The sequence below is a fragment of the Callospermophilus lateralis genome, chromosome 8 (genome assembly GCF_048772815.1).
Source record: "Callospermophilus lateralis isolate mCalLat2 chromosome 8, mCalLat2.hap1, whole genome shotgun sequence".
NCBI lineage: Eukaryota > Metazoa > Chordata > Mammalia > Rodentia > Sciuridae > Callospermophilus > Callospermophilus lateralis.
In genome coordinates, this window is record NC_135312.1 from 51,077,535 (window position 1) to 51,098,039 (window position 20,505).

Here is a 20,505-nt window from a genome sequence, read left to right on the forward strand (position 1 = left end):
GAAACTGAATCCCTTTCTCTCGCCATGCACAAAAGTTAACTCAAAGTGGATCAAGGAACTTGATATCAAATCAGAGACATGGCGTCTGATAGAAGAAAAAGTTGGCTATGATCTACATACTGTGGGGTCGGGCTCCAAATTCCTCAATAGGACACCCATAGCACAACAGTTAATAACTAGAATCAACAAATGGGACTTACTCAAACTAAAAAGTTTTTTCTCAGCAAAAGAAACAATAAGAGAGGTAAATAGGGAGCCTACGTCCTGGGAACAAATCTTTACTCCTCACACTTCAGACAGAGCCCTAATATCCAGAATATACAAAGAACTAAAAAAATTAGACAATGAGATAACGAATAACCCAATCAACAAATGGGCCAAGGACCTGAACAGAAATTTCTCAGAGGAGGACATACAATCAATCAACAAGTATATGAAAAAGTGCTCACCATCTCTAGCAGTCAGAGAAATGCAAATCAAAACCACCCTAAGATACCATCTCACTCCAGTAAGATTGGCAGCCATTAGGAAGTCAAACAGCAACAAGTGCTGGCGAGGATGTGGGGAAAAGGGTACTCTTGTACATTGCTGGTGGGACTGCAAATTGGTGCGGCCAATTTGGAAAGCAGTATGGAGATTTCTTGGAAAGCTCGGAATGGAACCACCATTTGATCCAGCTATTCCCCTACTCGGTCTATTCCCTAAAGACCTAAAAAGAGCACACTATAGGGACACTGCTACATCCATGTTCATAGCAGCACAATTCACAATAGCAAGACTGTGGAACCAACCTAGATGCCCTTCAATAGACGAATGGATAAAAAAAAATGTGGCATTTATACACAATGGAGTATTACTCTGCATTAAGAAATGACAAAATCATAGAATTTGGAGGGAAATGGATGGCATTAGAGCAGATTATGCTAAGTGAAGCCAGCCAATCCCTTAAAAACAAATGCCAAATGTCTTCTTTGATATAAGGAGAGTAGCTAAGAACAGAGTAGGGACAAAGAGCATGAGAAGAAGATTAACATTAAACAGGGATGAGAGGTGGGAGGGAAAGGGAGAGAGAAGGGAAATTGCATGTAAATGGAAGGAGACCCTCAGGGGTATACAAAATTACATACAAGAGGAAGTGAGGGGAAAGGAGGAAAAATATAAGGGGGAGAAATGAATTACAGTAGAGGGGGTAGAGAGAGAAGAGGGGAGGGGAGGGGGGAGGGGGGATAGTAGAGGATAGGAAAGGCAGCAGAATACAACAGACACCAGAATGGCAATATGTAAATCAATTGTTGTGCAAATGATGTGATTCTGCAATCTGTATATGGGGTAAAAATGGGAGCGCATATCCCACTTGAATCAAAGTGTGAAATATGATATATCAAGAACTATGTAATGTTTTGAACAACCTACAATAAAAATTAATTAAAAAAAAAAAAGAAAGAAAAATAGAGGGCTGGGGATGTGGCTCAAGCGGTAGCGTGCTCGCCTGGCATGCGTGCGGCCCAGGTTCGATCCTCAGCACCACGTACAAAGAAAGATGTTGTGTCCACCAAATACTAAAAAAATAATAAATATTGAAATTCTCAAAAAAAAAAAAATAATGCATTTTAGTACAAAAAAAAAAAAAAAAAAAAAAAGAAATAATCAAAATGTCCAAGTTTTCCAATATGGAAAATTTCATATATGTGATATATCCACATATGTATATCCATGTAACTATAAATTTAGAAACCTTCAGGATATGCCACTAAATGATTATAAAGGAAGATGGAGAGGAACGCAAGTCACTATAAGAAAGACAGAAAGCGATAAATACACATACACTTATATAGATAAACATGTATGTGTGTACACATTTGCTTATATTGAAAAAAAAATGAAGAAAATATCAAAGAAAGGGCATAATATAATAAGTGAATAAAGGAACAGGGTTAAGAAAAGATACTGAAAATATATTGCTTTGTAAATATGACTTTGAAATCAAATATATGTCACATAACAACACAATTAAATTAAAAGCAAATCCGAAAAATCCAAAGCAAAATAAATAAATGAACCAAACTGCTAATATAAATATTGAGTAATTTGCCTAATTACCCAGAGGAATTAAAGTGTCTTAAGAAAACCATTAATTTGTCTGTCAAATTCAAGTAGGATTTAAAAAAGAAAAAAAAAAAAACCTTGAACTGTTGTTGATAACATATTTTATTAATAATATTGAAATTGGTATTCTGAAACTATGTCTCATATATATGAACACCTGCAAGTAATTAGGTTAATTTCACTAGGAACTAAGACCCTACATACAGTAAGATAAAAAAGCTTAAAATATAAAATCAAAGTAGTAAATATCCAACAATCCTAAATGTGAATTAAAAATTTTAGTAATCCCTTATAATCCTAAACTTAAAAATCAGAAATTTTGGTGCGTATTAGACCATTAGAATTGTCTAATTCTGTCTACCAAAAAGACTTTATAAGTGATAAACACTACTGGGGTTGTATCAAAAGAACTTAAAAAGTTGCAAAGAATTCGATAACCAAAGATGGAACAATTTTAGCATCAATGAAAATAATCTCTATGTGGATCAAAACACATTAAGTATGCTTAAATCCTTGCATTTATCATGACATATCCATACACACATAAATATTGAGTTCACAGGTCTCTTTTGGGATAGGAACCTACTATATATTTTGTGTGTGTGTGTGTGTGGGGGGGGGCGGGGGTTGGTACCAGGAACTGAACCCAAGTGTTTAATCACTAAGCTACATCCCTTCCCTTTTTTCTTTTAAATTTTGAGACAGGGTCTTGCTAAGTTGTTAAGGCTGGCTTAAAACTTCTGATCCTGACTCAGCCTCCAGAGTTGCTGAGATTACAGGCATGAACCACCCGGCTGGCTGAATCCACAGATTTTTAAAGATGGTAATTAAAGAAGGAAAATTCAAGTATTATCTTGCCTTTCATATATGTATGATCTTAAATAAGTGATGAATGGAAAATTTTCTTTCTAAAATATTAACCCAGCTAATAAATGAGAATATAACTGTGGTCCCTAATGAAACAATGGATCTAGGCAATGATCACTAATGGCTAATAATCATCATAAAAAGAGGGACAACAGGATATTATTGACTCCTGATGGGAGAACACAATATTACCTATAAAATAGTCTTGCTAAAGAATCAAATCAGGGCTGAGGACGTCGCTCAGTGGCAGAGCGCTTGCCTTGCACATGTGAGGCGAGGCACTGGGTTTATATCCTCAGAACCACATAAAAATAAACAAAATAAAGATATTTAAAAAAATTAAGGTATTAAAAAAAGAATCAAATCTTTATTTTTTATTTTTTGGGTTGTGCTGAGGATTGAACACAAGGCCTTGTGCATGCAAAGGCAAGCACTCTACCAACTGAGCTATAACCCCAGCCCAAGAATCAAATCTGATTCTGATTCTCTGCACATAACTACCGGTTTACAGGAAATGCAGGTATAAGGGAATATGTTACCAGTGACTAGTTTCTTAAACAAATAAATTCCAAGATAAAATTAAATCCAGGAAGAAAAATCCTCAGTTTAAAATAAAACAAGTTCAATATATAAATTTTACTTGAATCCCTATGAGAACCAAAAAGCCTTAAAAAAGATATAAGAAAACTACTAAAATCTGAACTCAAGGTAACTTATGATTATGCTAAACAGACTTTAAAGATGACCCCAATGCTTCCAATTTCCTATATATATGTCTTTGGGTAAGCCCTTCCTCTTGAGTATGGGCTGCACTTACTTCTAATATTAGGTTATAAAAGACTATAACTTGATTTGTTAGCACAATCCCTTTCTTGTCTTATCCTTACTTACACTGATGAAGCAAGCTACCACAGTATGAGCTGTCCTATGGAGAATATGACAAAGCAATGAACTAAGGATGACCTCTGGCCAAGAGCCAGCAAGGAACTGAGGTCCTCAGTCCAATAATCTAACCCATGAAGACCCAAATGCTGCCAAAAAGAAGAGCAAGCTTGAAGCAGATCCTCCACTAGCTAGCTTCAAGATGACTACAATTCCAACTAAAACCTTAATGGAAGCATTATGAGAGATCTTCACATAAAGGAACCAGTTAACTCATGCTTGAATCCTTACCCACAGAAACTGGAGATAAGAAATGTTTAAGTTATCCAATTTGTGGGTAAATGATTTCATAGCAACAGGTAAGTAATATAAACAATATTTAGAATTTGTTACATTTTTAGGTGTGAAAATGGTATTGTATTAATATTTACAAAAGGTACCTCACTAAAGTGTTCAAGAATGATATATAAAATACTATATCTAAGATTTACACTAAAATAATTTGGCAGTTGCAGACTGTCAGAAATAAGAAGGAAATAGATGGATATGTGTCTCTGAATTAGTAAATGAAGCTATGTGATATGTACATAGGTTTTGATAAACTATTCTATTTTACAACATTTTTGAAATTTCCTGCTTGTTTATAAAGGACAGGAGTATAAAACAATTTTTTCTATTAAACAAAGGCACAATAAGTCAAAGTATAAACAATACTACCTTTATAAATGAACAAAAACAAAATCGTAAGCATATTTTTTCTTACTAAAGGACATACATTCACTTACCTTAATCCCTGCAAGAACAAGATTCTTTGCTATAAAGAGAAAAGAAAAAGAAATAGTTTAAATGACTTTTTTTTTGGTAATTATACAAGAAATATAAGTCCCTTGCAAAAAAAGTTAGAAAATACAGATTAACAAAAAAACAAACAAACAAAAAACAAAACAAAACAAAACAAATACAATTTTGTATAATCATTCCACCCAGAGGCAACCACTTTTAAAATTTTACTATATTCTTACAAACATGTTTTTATGAATATATATAAATGGATATGGCAATTAATCATTAATAGACATTAACATCACAAAAATAGAAGCAAAGAGAGTCATTATTGGTTCCTTGTGAAAGTATATAACAATGTCATGAAATAATCTTGCCAAAAGAAATCAAAATTGAATTTAAGGTGGGCATGGTAGCACATGCCTGTAATCCAAGCAGTTTAGGAGGCTGAGGCAGGAGGATGGTGAGTTCAAAGCCAGCCTCAGCAATAGCAAGGCTCATTGAGACCCTATTTCTAAATAAAATACAAAATAGGGCTGGGGATATGGCTCAGTGGTTGAGTGCCACTGAGTTCAATCCCAAGTACCATAAAAAAAAAAAAAGTATTCAATCAAGCTTGTGGATCTAATTTCCTTATGAAATGTATAAGAAAGAATAATAGAATGAATTGAATTCTTTAAAATAAACTTATGTTGGTCAAAAATATTACATAAAATTATAATAAAATATTGCTTACCAATTTCCAAACCAAGACCGCCCATACCACTTAAGAAAACATGGGACTTGGCCATCTTCTGCATTGCTGTGTCCCCAAGAACATATCTCTGTCGACTACGTAAAACACAATGAAAAAAAGATTAACGTTTTAAAATTACATACCCCTTAAAGTTGTTTGCAAACTAACAGTCAGGAGAATGCCCAAAACTGTAGAATAAAGAATAGCTAAGTATGGTAGTTTATAATAATTAAATATTGCAGTGAAATAGATAAAGAAATTCAATAAATTGTCAATGTAGATTTTTTGAAATATCATTGCATTTACTGATATGAATAAATCCCATAAATTTCATTCAAAGAAACAAGACACACAATAAGACATTCAAAGCAAGCTCATTTATATAAAAAGCTGAAAAACAAGCAAAATGTAAGTATATTGTTTAGGGTTACATGAACAATATAACATGGGTTAATAACCCAGAGTGTATTTTTAAATATTAAACTTGATGGGGAATTTTTTAGTTATATTTTGTATTGACTTCTAGCTTAAATGGACTATGAACATATATCACAATCTGATACATTCACATTTTAAAATCTGAGCATGTATTTGATCAATTTAAGACATGTTGCATGTATTCCTGAAAAGTATGTATACTTTATAGCTGTTTAAGACACAATGTTCTTATCATGCTGTTCTAGTAGCTCAATGGTAGAACACTTGTCTAGCATGTACTAGGGCCTACACTCAAATCCCTAGCACTGAAAAAAAAATTAAATTAAAAAAAACAAACATTATGGAATTTGTAAATGGATGGAACTAGAGAACACTGTGCTAAGTTAAATATGCCAATCCCAAAGAACCAAAGGTTGAATGTTTTCTCTGATCCGTGGATGCTAATTCACAATAAGGGGGTGGCTAGGGAAGAATAGAGGCCCTTTGGATTAGACAGAGTGAAAGGAGGAGGAGGGTATAGGAGTAGGAAGAATAACAGAATGAATCAGACATTATTACCCTATGTGCATATATGATTACACAACAAGTGTAATTCAACATCATGCACAATCATAAGAATGAGAAGTTATACTCCATTTATGTATGGTGTGTCAAAATGCATTTTGTCATGTATGACTACTCAGAACAAATAAAAAACAAACAAACAAAAAAACACCACAACGTTATCTATATGTGCATTAGGTTTCTTTTAATAATCAGGTTGATAAATTATCTATACTGGTTCTGGGTTTTCTTCTGTTTTTATTCTCAATCAGCAAAAGCAACATTTCAAAAAACTCGTATTACAGTTGTTAACAGTATCTACATGCCTTGTATCTAAGCACCTAAATAGTGACTGGTATATTATAGCAGTAGCTAACACTTAAGTTTTTATTATGGACCATCACCATCATGCAAAACAACAGAAAAACTTAAGCACGGAGAGGTTAAATAATATAAGAAGTGAAGGTAAAATTTAACTGAGGTAGTTAAGACTTAGCATTTACTCTTACTCTCTATGCCACAATATACGTATATTGAGGAAAAAAATAATTCTAGAAAATTTATAATGGGGGGTAGGTACCAAACCCAACAAAAATTAGTTTCTCTAACCTAATTCTTCCCAGTACTTATTCCTACTCCCCAGGACAGCCATCGTGAATTTATTTTTTTCCTAATATTTGCGATCTTTATCTCTAAATGACATGCTTATACTTTTATTTCTTGATCCCCCCATTTTATATGTTACCTATTAACTTCCTAAGAAAGATGAATAATCTTTCTAATGTACAAATCTTAACCAATCCTTCTTTTACTCTAAAAATCCCAATGGTTTCCTATTTCCCTTACTGTAAAAGTCCAAATTCTTTAAAATTTGTCATAAGGCCACTCATAATCTAGTTCTTGCTTAGTTTTCCAATCTTATTTCTAGTCACCCTTTGTGGAACTCCATGTTCCTGTGTAATATAAAGATTCTTAGTTCTCCAAATGTGGTACATTCCTTTGTGTAGAATATTCCTTTCCCCTAATATTCTAGGCCTGACTAGTTTCTATTCATCCTTAAAGTCTCAGCTTATACTTTACTTTCCTATATTATGCTTCCTTTAGTCCTATCCTTTCTCAATACAATGATAGGCCACTGTTTATGTGCATCTGTAACACCTTATTACAGTGTATTCATTATTTGTCTGTTTTTCTAGGTGATACGTGGATTCCGTAAGGTAGGGTCTTTGCCTTATTTGTCACTGCTTCCTCAGTGATGAATAAGGTCCTGTCACGTTGTGACACACAAAAAAACAATTTGCTAATTTAATGAAAGAAATGAACTGGCTGGTACACAAGAACAACACTTCTATGTTCTCAAGGACTTAAATCCTCTTTTCTACGTTTACAGTCACAAGAACTATGCTTAAAGTGTTTTCCATCTTAGTCTTGCCTTTAAAATAAAACAAATTTTAAAATAATAACCATATGAATGCAGTTATAAATGACAAAATCATGCAGATTAAAAAAAAAACCCAGAACCCCAAATTATCCAATCAATAAATGGCAAAGAAACTGAAAGGGTACTTCACAGAAGAAGAAATATAAAAAGTTACAAATATACGAAAAAATGTTCAATATCTCTAGCAATCAGAGAAATGCAAATTAAAACCACACTGAGATTCCATCTCATTCCAGTCAGAATTGCAATTATCAATAATACAAGTAACAATAAGTGTTGGCGAGGATGTGGGCAAAAAGGGTACACCCGTACAGTGTGGTGGGAATGCAAATTGGTGCAATTACTCTAGAAAGCAGAATGGAGGTTTCTCAAAAAACTAGGAATGAAACCATTCAACCCAGTTATTTAACTCCTTGGTATTTATCCAAAGAAGTTAAAATCAGCATAATACACAGTGATGCAGCCACATCAACATTTACAGCAGCTCAACTTATAACAGCTAAGCTGTAGAACCAACCTAGGTGCCACTAAACTGATGAATGGATAAAGAAATTGTATAAATACACAATGAGTATTACTCAGCCATAGGAAGAAATGATTTATTATAAATGGATGGATCTAGAGACTACCATGCTAAGTGAAATAAGTCAATCTCAAAAAACCAAAGGTCACATTTTCTCTTTGATATGTGGTTGCTAACACACAGCAAGGGATGGGGAGAAGACAGAAGTTCAGTTGATTAGACAAAGGGGAATGAAGGGAAGTGAAGGGGGATAGGATAGGAAAGACAGAAGAATGAATCTACCTAACTTTCCTATGTTTATATATGAATACACCACCAGTGAAACCATACATCATGTACAACCACAAGAATGAGATCCTAACTAGAATAAGTTATACTCCATGTAAGTAAATAAAAATACACTCTAGTGTCATATATATCTAAAAAGAAGAAATTAAATACAAGAATAAAACCAAGATACATGCACTAATTTTCCAAAGAACCACAGAATCTCCGTTTCTCACCAGTCACTCCGATCTCCCACCTTTCAATGTTTAGCCACTTAAGGGAAGGTTACTATTTAAATACCTACTTTGTGCAAGCTAATATGTCAGGTACTTTGCAATCTAATGACACTAAAGTACTTTGAAATTGTTACTGTTAGGAAGTAGTAGAGATGGTATCTAAATTTAAGTTACTCAAGTCCAGCATTATTATATTATAGTTGACTCTATTAAGTGAGCACACCACTTAACACTGAATATACCAGGTAAAAAGACAAGAAAATTGTTCCCTTTTTGAAGGAACAATATTCCCTATAGTTTTCACTGACTATGTCCTAATTTTGAAGCCATAGAGAACTTGTCCAATCCCTTTTTGATATGACAGTCCTCCAAATATTTGAAGATGATACTCAAGATCCAGAGTCTTTCTTTCCAGGTAACCCATTCATTTCTTTAATTGCAATAAGACATCATTTATGAGTACCCCTAAATACTCTAATCACTTTCTTCTGGATGAACTTCAGTTATCTTTTTTATACATGCATATGTGTATTAAAACACTATTTTGAGCCAGGTATTGGCTACTAGGAGAGAGACATATGCTACTAGGATAGAGACAGATAATCACATAATTCTATAAGATTAAGTACTATATATAAGTACCAAAAAGTATGGAAACCTGGAATACAGAAGAAGGGATTATCTACATCAATCCAAGACATGGAAGTTTTCAAATGAGGGCTCATTCAAGATAAATTCTGAAGAAATAATATGAGTTCAAAGATAAATCATGAAAGGAAATGTGTTTTCCCTAGTTTAAACTATTAAACTAGGGAAAAGGTAAGCATGAAGAAAAAAATGGCTTATGAGAATTAGTTAATATAGTCATAGGACTTCTACTGGCCACAGTGAGGTAATAAGGACCAGATTTATTTTCTTGCCTTAAACAACTGAAAATTGGACAAAATAAATAAAATAACAGGTTTTAGACACCAAACAATAGCAACTCAGAAGAGTAGTATCAAGGGGCTGGGAATGTGGCTCAAGCGGTAGCGCGCTCGCCTGGCATGCATGCGGCCCGGGTTCGATCCTCAGCACCACATACAAACAAAGATGTTGTGTCCGCTGATAACTAAAAAATAAATATTAAAAAAAATTCTCTCCCTCCCTCTCTCACTCTCTCTTTTTTTTTAAAAAAGAGTAGTATCAAAAAAGAGAAAAACAAATGAAGCGGACTTTGTTTTATTTCTTACTTGCAAAGTTTTCAGGCTGAAATGGAGGGAGGGGAATGCAAAGAGAATCTGGTGGTCTCCCTGAATTAAAGAAACAGCTAAAAATCCAAGAAAGCTAGGATTTATAAGCTAAGCACAAGAGTGGAGAGATGTAGAATAAGTGCCAGAGATCTGCAGATGGTTCTCCTCTTTTAATGTCTTCTTTAATTTCTTTCTGTAGTTTTCATTGCAGAGGTCTTTCACCTCTTTCGTCGATTCCCAAATATTTTTATTTATTTGAGGCTATTATAAATAGGGTAGTTTTCCTAGTTCTTCTTTCACAGAATTCGCCACTGATGTACAGAATTGAATTTGACTTATGGATATTGATTTTATATCCTGCTACTTTGCTGGATGGTCAGACAATAAAGACTCTTCAATTTGAACAAAACTGGGACTTGGTGTGTTTTCTGAGTGACCTGCCCCACAACAGTATGCTTTTGATGGTGTCTTCTATTTTGTTGATTCAAAGTGATCTGTTTAACTATGTATATTATCCTGATTTAGTGTGGATAAATCATGAGACTAGAAATTTATCAATGTCTTTGATATTTTCTATTTTATTAGAGTACAAATTTTCAAAATAATTTCTAATTATCTTCTATATTTCTGTAATGTACATTGTGATATTTCCTTTTTCATCACGGATTTTAGTAATTTGAGTTTTCTCTTTCCTCTCTTTGTTAGCATGGTTAAAGGTTTATATTTTTTCAAAGAACCAACTTTTCGTATTGTTAATTTTCCCAATTGTTTCTTTTGTTTCAATTTCATTGATTTCAGCACTGATTTTAATTATTTCCTGTCTTCTACTTTTGGTGTTGATCTTCAGCTGAGTATAGATTAACATGCATGGGAGAAACAACCTGAAGTTGAGGGGAAAACCACCTAAAAGGGCAAGTGCAAGTACAACCTGAAAAAGTTTGTGGTCCTCTCTAGCCATGCACAAAACTTCAGAACACAAAGGGCACTGGATGGAATATTCAGAAGAATATTATATCAATGGCGGGTGGGAATTAGCCCCAAATGTCTCTTCCAAACTTTAAAAGCAAACTTTGAAACAACAACAACAAACTGTTTCCAAGTAACTTAACTGACCCTGAACAAAGCTCAAGAATATTTAAACGAATCCAAAATTATCCAGCATCAAAAAAGGTAAATTCCAAAATGCCTAGCATATATTTATTTAAAAAAATATTTTTAGTTGTAGATAAACACAATTTCTTTCTCTCTCGCTCTCTTTCATTTTTATGTGGTGGTGAGGCTCAAACCCAGCGCCTCACATGTACTAGGCAAGCACATTATTACTGAGCTACAACCCCAGCCCCTTGGAATCTATTTAAAAAACTACCAGGTATGCAAAAAAGCAGGAAAACACAACCTATCATGAACAGAGATGTAAATCAGTAAGAACACACAAAGAAATTATATAAATGACAAAACTAGAAGACAAAGACATTAGAACAATTATAAATATGATCCATATGCTCCAGAACATAAAGAAAAACATAAACAGACCTTCTAGGGATTAAAACTATAAAATGTGAAGAAGAAAAATACACTGGATGCAATTAACAATAGATTTAATACTACAGAGAACTTGAAGGTACAGAAATCGAAACTACCCAAAATAAAACACAGGGATTTTTTTTAAAAAAAATGGAAAAACAAAACAAAATACACAAATAAACCCATTAGTAAGCTATGAGACGTGCCCAATATAAGTGAAATTAGAGTTCCTGAAAGAAACTTGGGGGCGGGGGGAAAAAAAGAAAATATGAGTAACTAATGGCTAAAAATTTTCCAGGAATATTATAAACTCAAAGACCACAATGTAAACATACTCCAAACTCAGAAATGTAAAGTAAACTATGCCAAGGCACATTATAAAACCAGGAATGAAGAGAAAAATTAAAAGTGTCTAGAGAAAATTAAAGATATTACGCATGGGAAAGGGTAAAATGTCAAATGATTTCCTTCCAGGAAGCAGTGCAAATCAGAAGACTATGACACTTATTTTTAAATACCAAAAATGAAACACTGTTGACTTAGTATTCTATACCCAGCAAAAATACTTATTAAAAAAAATAAAAGTTTAAAGAATTTACAGCCGGGCAATTGTCAATATAAGAAAGGTTAAAGGAAGACATTCAGGCACAAAGAAAATTATATCAGATGGTAATAGGAATTTATACAAAAGCATGGAGAATATTGGAAATGATAAATATATTGAAAGGGTTTTGGAGAGGACCAGGCTAAATCAGTCAGTGTGTGCTACAACTGGGAAGGCCAAAGGGGTAGGACTGCAAAAGTACTTTGAAAATAACTATCATAACCATGTGTCTTAGATGTTGTATGCAGTTATAGGATCTGTTTGCCAAGCTGGGTTTTTGCATTGTTTTGGCCCCATCCCTTCTTTCTGTGCCCCACTTCCTCTCTTTTGGAATGGGAATGCTTACTCTGTGCTACTGTATATTGGAGATTATATATATATATAACTTGCTTTTGATTTTTAAAGGGGTTCCAAGCGAAGAGTTTGCCTTGAGTCTCAGAGGAGACTTTGGACTTGGACTGGGGAATGCTGAAACTGTGTAAGACTATGGGACTCTTAGAGATTAGGACTTAATGCATTCTGCATTATGAGATGGACACGAGCTTTTAAGGGGAAGGATAGAATGTTATGGTTTGGATATGAGGTATCTCCCTAAAGCCCCTGTTAGTACAGGAATATTGGGAGGTAAAATGACTAAACTGTGAGACCTGTAACCTAATCAGTTTATCCTAGTATGAACAGACTGACTAGAAGATAACTGTAAGCAGGTGGGGCATGGTAAGAGGAGGTGGGTCATTGGAAGCATGCCCTGGAAGGGTTGTTCTTTCTGAGGTCTCTTCCACTCTCTCTGTTTCCTCATCATTTCATAAACTAAGCAGCATTTCTCTCCTAAGCCCTTCTTCTGTGACATACTCCCTTATCTTAGTCACAGAGTAATAGCATTGACTGATACCTCTGAGATCCTGCATTCTATTTTAAATAAACTTTCTGTCCTCTTAAGTTGTTCTTGTTGAATATTTTTGGTGGAAAGGGTATCAGGGTTGAATTCTGTGGCACTTGACCACTGAGCTACATCCCCAGTCCTATTTTATTTTTTTAGTATTTTATTTAGAGACAGGTTCTTACTGAGTTGCTTAGCACCTCGCTTTTGCTGAGGCTGGCTTTGAACTCGCGATCCTCCTGCCTCAGCCTCCTAAGCTGCTGGGATTACAGGCCTATGCCACAGTACCTGGCTCGCAGGATATTTTGGACACAGTAACATAAAAGCTAACTAAAACAAACAGTAACAAAGATGGGACTAGTCAATAGAAAACAAATTAAAAATGGCATTAATGTTTCATGGATTATGTCTCGCACTGATTCAGCCAATTGTGTACTGAAAATATTTACAGAAAAAAGTGTATGGCCTGAACTCGTACAGACCTTTTCCCTTGTCATTATCCACAAAAATGACGTATAACAATTATATGCACAGCATTTACACTATAAGTTACATAGAGATGATTTATAGTATACCAAAGGATATGTGTAGGTTTTATGCAAATAACTAAGCCAAGGGATTGGAGCTTCTGTATGTAGACTTTGGTACCCACAGGGGTAGGGTATCATGGAATCAATCCCCATGGATACTTAGTGATTGACTGTTAAACATATATCCTATAAACAATGCAAATAAAGATTGTCAGAGCAAGTGAAAATAAAAGGCCACAAGATGATAATATACTCTTTCAAAACTTTTAGCCAACATAGTATGAGAAGTCCTAGCTAGAGCCATCAGATAACAGAAAGACACAATGTGAACCCAAACTGTCCCTGATTGCTGATGACATGATCTTATATATAGAAAACTGCAAAGACTCCCACAAAAAAACTATTAGAACTAATAAACAAACTTAGCAAAGTTGTAACACATAATCAGAAATATTGCTACAGACCATTATCAAATCTCTGAAGAAATCAAGAAAGCAAATCCATTTACAATGGCTACAGAATAAATAATATATAGGAATAAATTCAACAAAAGATTAAAAAAAAACTCCATAATAAAACCTATAAAACACTGATGGAAGAAATTGAAGAGGACAAAGACACCCCATCAAGGGAAAAACATCCCACATTCATGGACTGAAAGAACCATATTGTCAAAATGGCCAGAATACCAAAAAATATCTACAGATTCAATGCAATCTCTATCAAAATGCCAATGATATTCTTAAAAAAAAAATCCTAAAATTTGTATGGAAACACAAAATCCCAAGTAATCAAAGCAATCTTGAAGAAAATGATAACAAAACAACAAAGCTTTTACACTACTTGAATTCAAAGGCATTATATACTTGAATTCAAACCAAAATATAAAACAGTAATAATCAAAACAGCATGTTATTGTCATAAAAATAGAGATTGACCAAAGAAGCAGAACAAAGAACCCTAAAATAAAACCATGTGTCTATGGTTGAGTTTTAACAAAGATACTAAGAATAAGCACTGGATAAGGAACAATCTTGACAATATATGGTGCTAAAATAACTGGGTATCCATATGCAGAAGAATGAAATTAGAACCCATTTCCCCACCAGTTATAAATATCAACTCAAAATGGATTAAAGACTTAAATTTTACATGTGAATTTATCACAATACTAGATGAAACTATTGGGAATATGCTTTAGAATATTAATAGGGCAATACCTTAAATGGAAACAATGTAAAAGCAAACAGTTTCTCCAAAGCAAAAGCAAACAGAAAATATCTGCAAATTATATATCTGACAAGGAGTTAAAATCCAAGATATAGAGAACTTAAGAAATTCAATATAAAAAAATGAAGTAAACCAATTAAAAATGTGTAACAGATCCAGTCATTTCTCAAAAGACATACAAATGGCTAAGAGGTCTAAGAAAAAAATGTACTTCATCACTGTTATGGTTTGGATCTTAAAAGTTCCACAAAAGCTTGTGTGTTGAAAGCTTGGTTCCCAGCTGATGGTGTTATTGTGACATGTGGAAACCCTGGGAGGTGGAGTTGAAAGAAGCAGGTTAATAGTGACATGCCATTGATGAGTATACGGACCTTGGCTTACTTTCTGCTTCCTGGCTGGTATGAAGTGAGCAGCTCTGCTCTAACATGCCCTCTCTACCAGAATAGGATGTTCTGTGTCACCGCAGGCCAAAAAACAAAGGCTCCAAGAAATAGTACAGTAAACCTCTGAAACCATGAGATGAAATAAATCTTTCCTCCCTTAAATTTTCTCAGGTATTTTGTCCTAGCAATAATAGCTAAACTGGAAAACTGGTACTGACAAGTGGGGTCATTTTTGTGACTAAACCTAACCATATGGTTCAGAAGCCATTGAAACTGGTTTTTTGAAGGAATCTGGAAAACTTTGGAGGAGCAGGCTACACAAAGCTCAGGATGCTATAAAAGGTCTTAATGGTTGGATTCTGGGATAAACTCAGAAGTCCAGAATGATGATAGGAATGAGAACAGCAAAGGGCACACTCTTGAGGTTTCAGATGGAAATGAGGACAACATTGGGAACTGGATTACAAGGCTTTGATATTACTTTCTGGAAAAGAACTTACCTACATTTTATTTGTGCCCTAAGACTTTCTATGAAGCTGAGTTTAAAGGTGATGGACTAATTAACTTGCCAGAGGAAATTTCAAGGCAACACAGCATACTGGCTGTGGCATGGGCAATGCTGCCTGCTTTAAACAAGATTTACAGTGAGAATCAGGAGCAAAAACCAGAGCATAAAGATTTGAAAAACTTGCAATTTTGCCAGAATAAGAGCACGCTTTTGGGTGTGGGCAAGGAGTGTATGGTTATTAAAGAGACTATTGGCTTTAAAAAGAAGACAAGTACTTTAAACCAGGACAAAACGAAAGATGCTATGGTGTAGGCATCTCAGAAATCAGCAAGACCCCAGCCTTCACAGGTTCAAAGGTATAAAAATATAAGTCTGATATGTGAGAAGAGAGTCCCTGAATGTCCTGCCTTCCCCAAGGCTGCTGCCTAAGATGTTGTTTCCCTAGAATTCAACTCGCCATGCTCTTCTGTCCAGGTACTCAAGAGGCTGCTGTAGTTGTAGACCAAACAGGTCTGACTAGTAATTGAGCTGGTGACAGACCCTGGTATTGTTGTGTGATGCTGGTTTTGCAAGCATGTAGAATATAATATAGAGTCGTGGTCATGGCAACTTCCAAAACAACAAAATATAACTGCCCTGGTGTTTTAGAGCTTACTTAATGCCAAAATGTGCTCCAGATGCCAGACTTGGAGCTATAGGATTTAATGTTTGCCCTAATGAGTTTGGTCTTGCTTTGGTCTCATTTCTCCTTTCTATGCCCTCATTCCTTCCTTTTGGAATATGAATGTTCATCCTGTATCTATCTCACCATTATATGTTGAAAATATATAACTTGCTGTTTGAGTTTTATAAGGGATCACAGCTGAGTTTGCCTTCAAGTCTCAGAGAAGACTTTGGACTTGGATTTTTGGATAATGCTGGAACTGTTAAGACTATGAGGACTCTTGGAGATGAAACACATTTTGTATATGACTCTGAGCCTTCATGGCTAGGGCTTAAATGTTATAGTTTCAATCTTTAATGTCCCTCTAAAACTCAAATGTTAAAAGCTTGGTCCCCAGCTAAAGATGCTATTAGGAAGTGCTAAAAAACTTTGGGAGGCCTAGTATGAGAAAGTAGGTCACCAAAGGTATGCCTTTTGAGGGTATATTTGTATACTGGCTCTGTTTTCATGGTGAGGAGTTTTGCTCTGCCATGATACACAAAGGTATGCCTTTTAAGGGTATATCTGTATACTGGCTCTGTTTTCATGGTAAGGAGTTTTGCTCTGCCATGATACACTGCCTCACAATTGGCTCAGAAATAATGGAGCCAGTTGATTATGGACTGGAACCTCTGATATCATGAGCCAAAATAAATCTTTCCTCCTTAAAGTTGTTTTTCTCAGTTTTATTTATTTATTTATTTTAACAGCATTTGATAGCTCACTAACCACAGGAAGGCACAAATCAAAATCACAATGAAAAAAAAAAAGAATAAATCACAGAGCCTAGCACATAGTAAAAAAAAAATAATAATAATGAGATCATTACCTTATCTCAATAAGATGGCTACTATCAAAAAGACTAAGAGTAGGTAAGAATGTGAACTAAAGGAACTCTTGCACACTGTTAGAACATTTATGAGTAGAGTCACTAGGGAAGACAGTATGAGAGTTTCTCAAACAATTCATTTGAGAAATGCCACAGTCTGTCTGGGCACAAAATAACCGAGCCACCACACAGCCTTGTAGATTCAAACAGCAACTCTTTATTCCCCAACTCTCACTGACACTCTACACACACTATCTGGGAAATACACTCCCTCCACAGGGCTCTGCGTACCAATTCTCTCAGAACCCCTCGAGAAGGAGAGAGGGGCGCCTGAGGCAGCAGGATCCGCCCTATTCCTGGCAGGATCCACCCTAAACCTGGAGCCACCCTAATCCCTGAGCAGGGTCACCTTTCAACCCCAAATGCCATGCGTCATTCCTACTTGGCTATGGCTCTCAGCAGAGAAACTCAGCCATTCCACTACTGGGTATATATCTCAAAGAAATGAAATAAGTACATCAAAGAGACACTTACACACACATATTTACTACAGCACTATTCATAATGGCCCCCAAATGGAAACAATGGAAGTGTCCATCACATGGATAAATACCATAGAATAATACTCAGCCATAAAATGGAATAAAATTCTGTCATTTGCAGCAACATTGACAGGATTGAAGATTATTAGGATAAGTGAAATAAACTAGGCACAGAAAAAATAAATACTGTATCATCTCACTCGTGTAGAGTCTGAAAAAGCTCAGAGCAGAAATGGTAGTTAAGAGTTGTAGGAAAGGAGATGGGAAACGGTTGATCAAAGGGTATTAAATTACTGTTAGATAGGAGCAAGAAGTTCTGATGTGTTATTGTACAGTAGGATGACTGTGGAAAACAACCATGTACAATATATTTTTAAAAACTAGTAGAAAAGATTTTGAATATTTTCATCATCAATAAACTATATTAAACCTGATTTAAATAGTACACTAATATGTACCAAAATGACACACTGTATAATTTTTAAATGTACAATATTTGTTTTTATTTGCTAAAAAATAAACTACAAGTATGAAAAAAAGAAAGAAAAAGAAAAAAGCTTAATAATATGCTATTTATAAAGAATCTAATTTAAAGACACAAATAGCTTAAAAGTAAAAGGGTGAATACACCTAGAGGGCATAACAATTCTATTTATGCCCTGATCACAACTGATAGAAATGAAGTAAGGAACCCATGAAAACACTATAACAGTCAACATCCCTCTCATACAAAAAGTAGACAAAACTGAATAAGCATGCAGAACATAAGAACAATACTATCATTCAATTTGACAATACATTGATAGAAAAATCCAATAAACAACAGAACACATTTTTTTCCCAAATGTATTTAGAACATTAGTCAAGACAGACCATATTCTGAAAAAAAAAATTTAAAATAAAATCCAAGCCATACAAAGTATGTCTACTGAATTAGAATTTTGTGCTAACTATAGTTACTAAGGACAGAATTATATTCTTGAAAACTGCTGAGAGTAGTGTTATGATTTGAATGTAAGTTGTCCCCCAAAAGCTCACGTGTGAGACAATGCAAGGTTTGGAAGAGAAATGACTGGGTTATAGGCTTAACCTAATCACTGAATTGATCCCTGATGGGATTAAATGAGTGGATGCTGGAGACAGGCTATGAAGTATGTTTTATATGTGGATATCTGGAAGCAAAGAGTTTTCTGATCACCATGTGAGCTGCTTTGCTCTGCCACACTCTTCTGCCTCACTTTGAGCCCCAAGGAATGGAGCTGGCTTTCTATGGACTAAGACTTCTGAAACCATGAGCCTCCAAATAGGCTTTTCCTCCCCTAAAATTGTTCTGATCAGATCTTTAGTCACAGCAGTGAATAAGCTGAATAAAAACGAATATATTTTTAAAAGTGTTTTTATTGGGGCTGGGGATGTGGCTCAAGCGGTAGTGAGCTCGCCTGGCATGCGCGGGGCGCTGGGTTTGATCCTCGGCACCACATAAAAAAATAAATAAAAAATAAAGATGTTGTGTCCACCGAAAACTAAAAAATAAAAATTAAAAAAATTCTCTCTCTCTCTCTTTAAAAAAAAGTGTTTTTACTACAAAAAAAGGGCAAAATACATGAGAAAATGTTAATTTAGCTTCATTTAGTCATTGTAAAACGTACATAATAATAAAACATCATGTGGTACATATCAAAATATATGTGATATTTGTCAATTTAAAAAATTTGAAAAATTAGAAATCATCAATACTACGGTATGTGGAAAAAAATCCTCAGTAGTATCTGGGAATCAAGCAACACACTTTTAAATGACTCGGGGGTCAAAGAAATCTGATGAAAGATTATAGTTCTCTGATCTGAATGAATATGAAAACAACATATAAAAGGGATGCAGATAAAGCAGAGTTTAGAGGGAAATGTTTGGTATGTAATGGATATTTGTCTTATAATGACATTTAAGTTAATAATGGACTGCATATAATATGGTGGTTCCATAAGTTTATAGTGCCTAATAATGATGTAGCCATCTTACTTTGTGTAAGCACACTTCATTAATGTTCACATAATAGCCTAATATTTATTACTCAGAATGTATCTGAGTCCTTAAGCAATGCACAACAGTATTAGTAAAAAAGCTCTCAAGCATCAATCATATTAAATTCTACCTTAAAAAAACTAAGGAAGATAAATTAAACTCAAAATAAGCAGAAGAAAAAACTTAAAAACAGAACAAAAAAAATCAATGAGATGTAAAACAGAAAACTAACACAGAGGAAAAAAAAATCAACAAAACTTAAAGCTAGTTCTTGGAGAACAGAATTGAATGATAGTACTTTGAATGATACTACTACCAAATACCATTCAACATGAAATATATACTCTGAATATCCTTGTATCTATTAAAAGAACTGAATCTGCAGTTGAAACTTTCCCACAAAGACAACTCCAATGACAGATATTTTTAAAAACTTAAAAGAAAACTTCTCAACTCATCCTATGAGATAATATTACCCTGATACCAAACAAGAGAAAAAAATCATTGAAGAAATGCTCTATATCAATATTCTTCACATACACAGACACAAAAATTTCTGAAATTGAGATACACACACACACGCAAGCATGTAAAAATACAACATGAGAACTATGGTATGAATGTTTCTGTTACCCTAAAACTCACCTGTTAAAACTGAATTCTCTATATGATGGTTTTCAGATGGGGGAGGGTTTT

The 20,505-nt window shown here is 34.5% G+C and overlaps 1 protein-coding gene across 2 annotated transcripts in view; it reads right to left on the bottom strand.

The window, feature by feature from the left end:
* Nucleotides 1–20,505, bottom strand: part of Uba6 (ubiquitin like modifier activating enzyme 6) — an 86,333-nt gene that overhangs the window by 59,231 nt on the left and 6,597 nt on the right. For both annotated transcript variants that reach the window (XM_076865316.2, XM_076865317.2), the window contains exons 3-4: nucleotides 5,375–5,469; nucleotides 4,641–4,669 (exon numbers count right to left, since the gene is read on the bottom strand). In XM_076865316.2, the coding sequence (XP_076721431.2) occupies nucleotides 4,641–4,669; nucleotides 5,375–5,469 (124 nt within the window). The remainder of the gene's footprint in view (nucleotides 1–4,640; nucleotides 4,670–5,374; nucleotides 5,470–20,505) is intronic.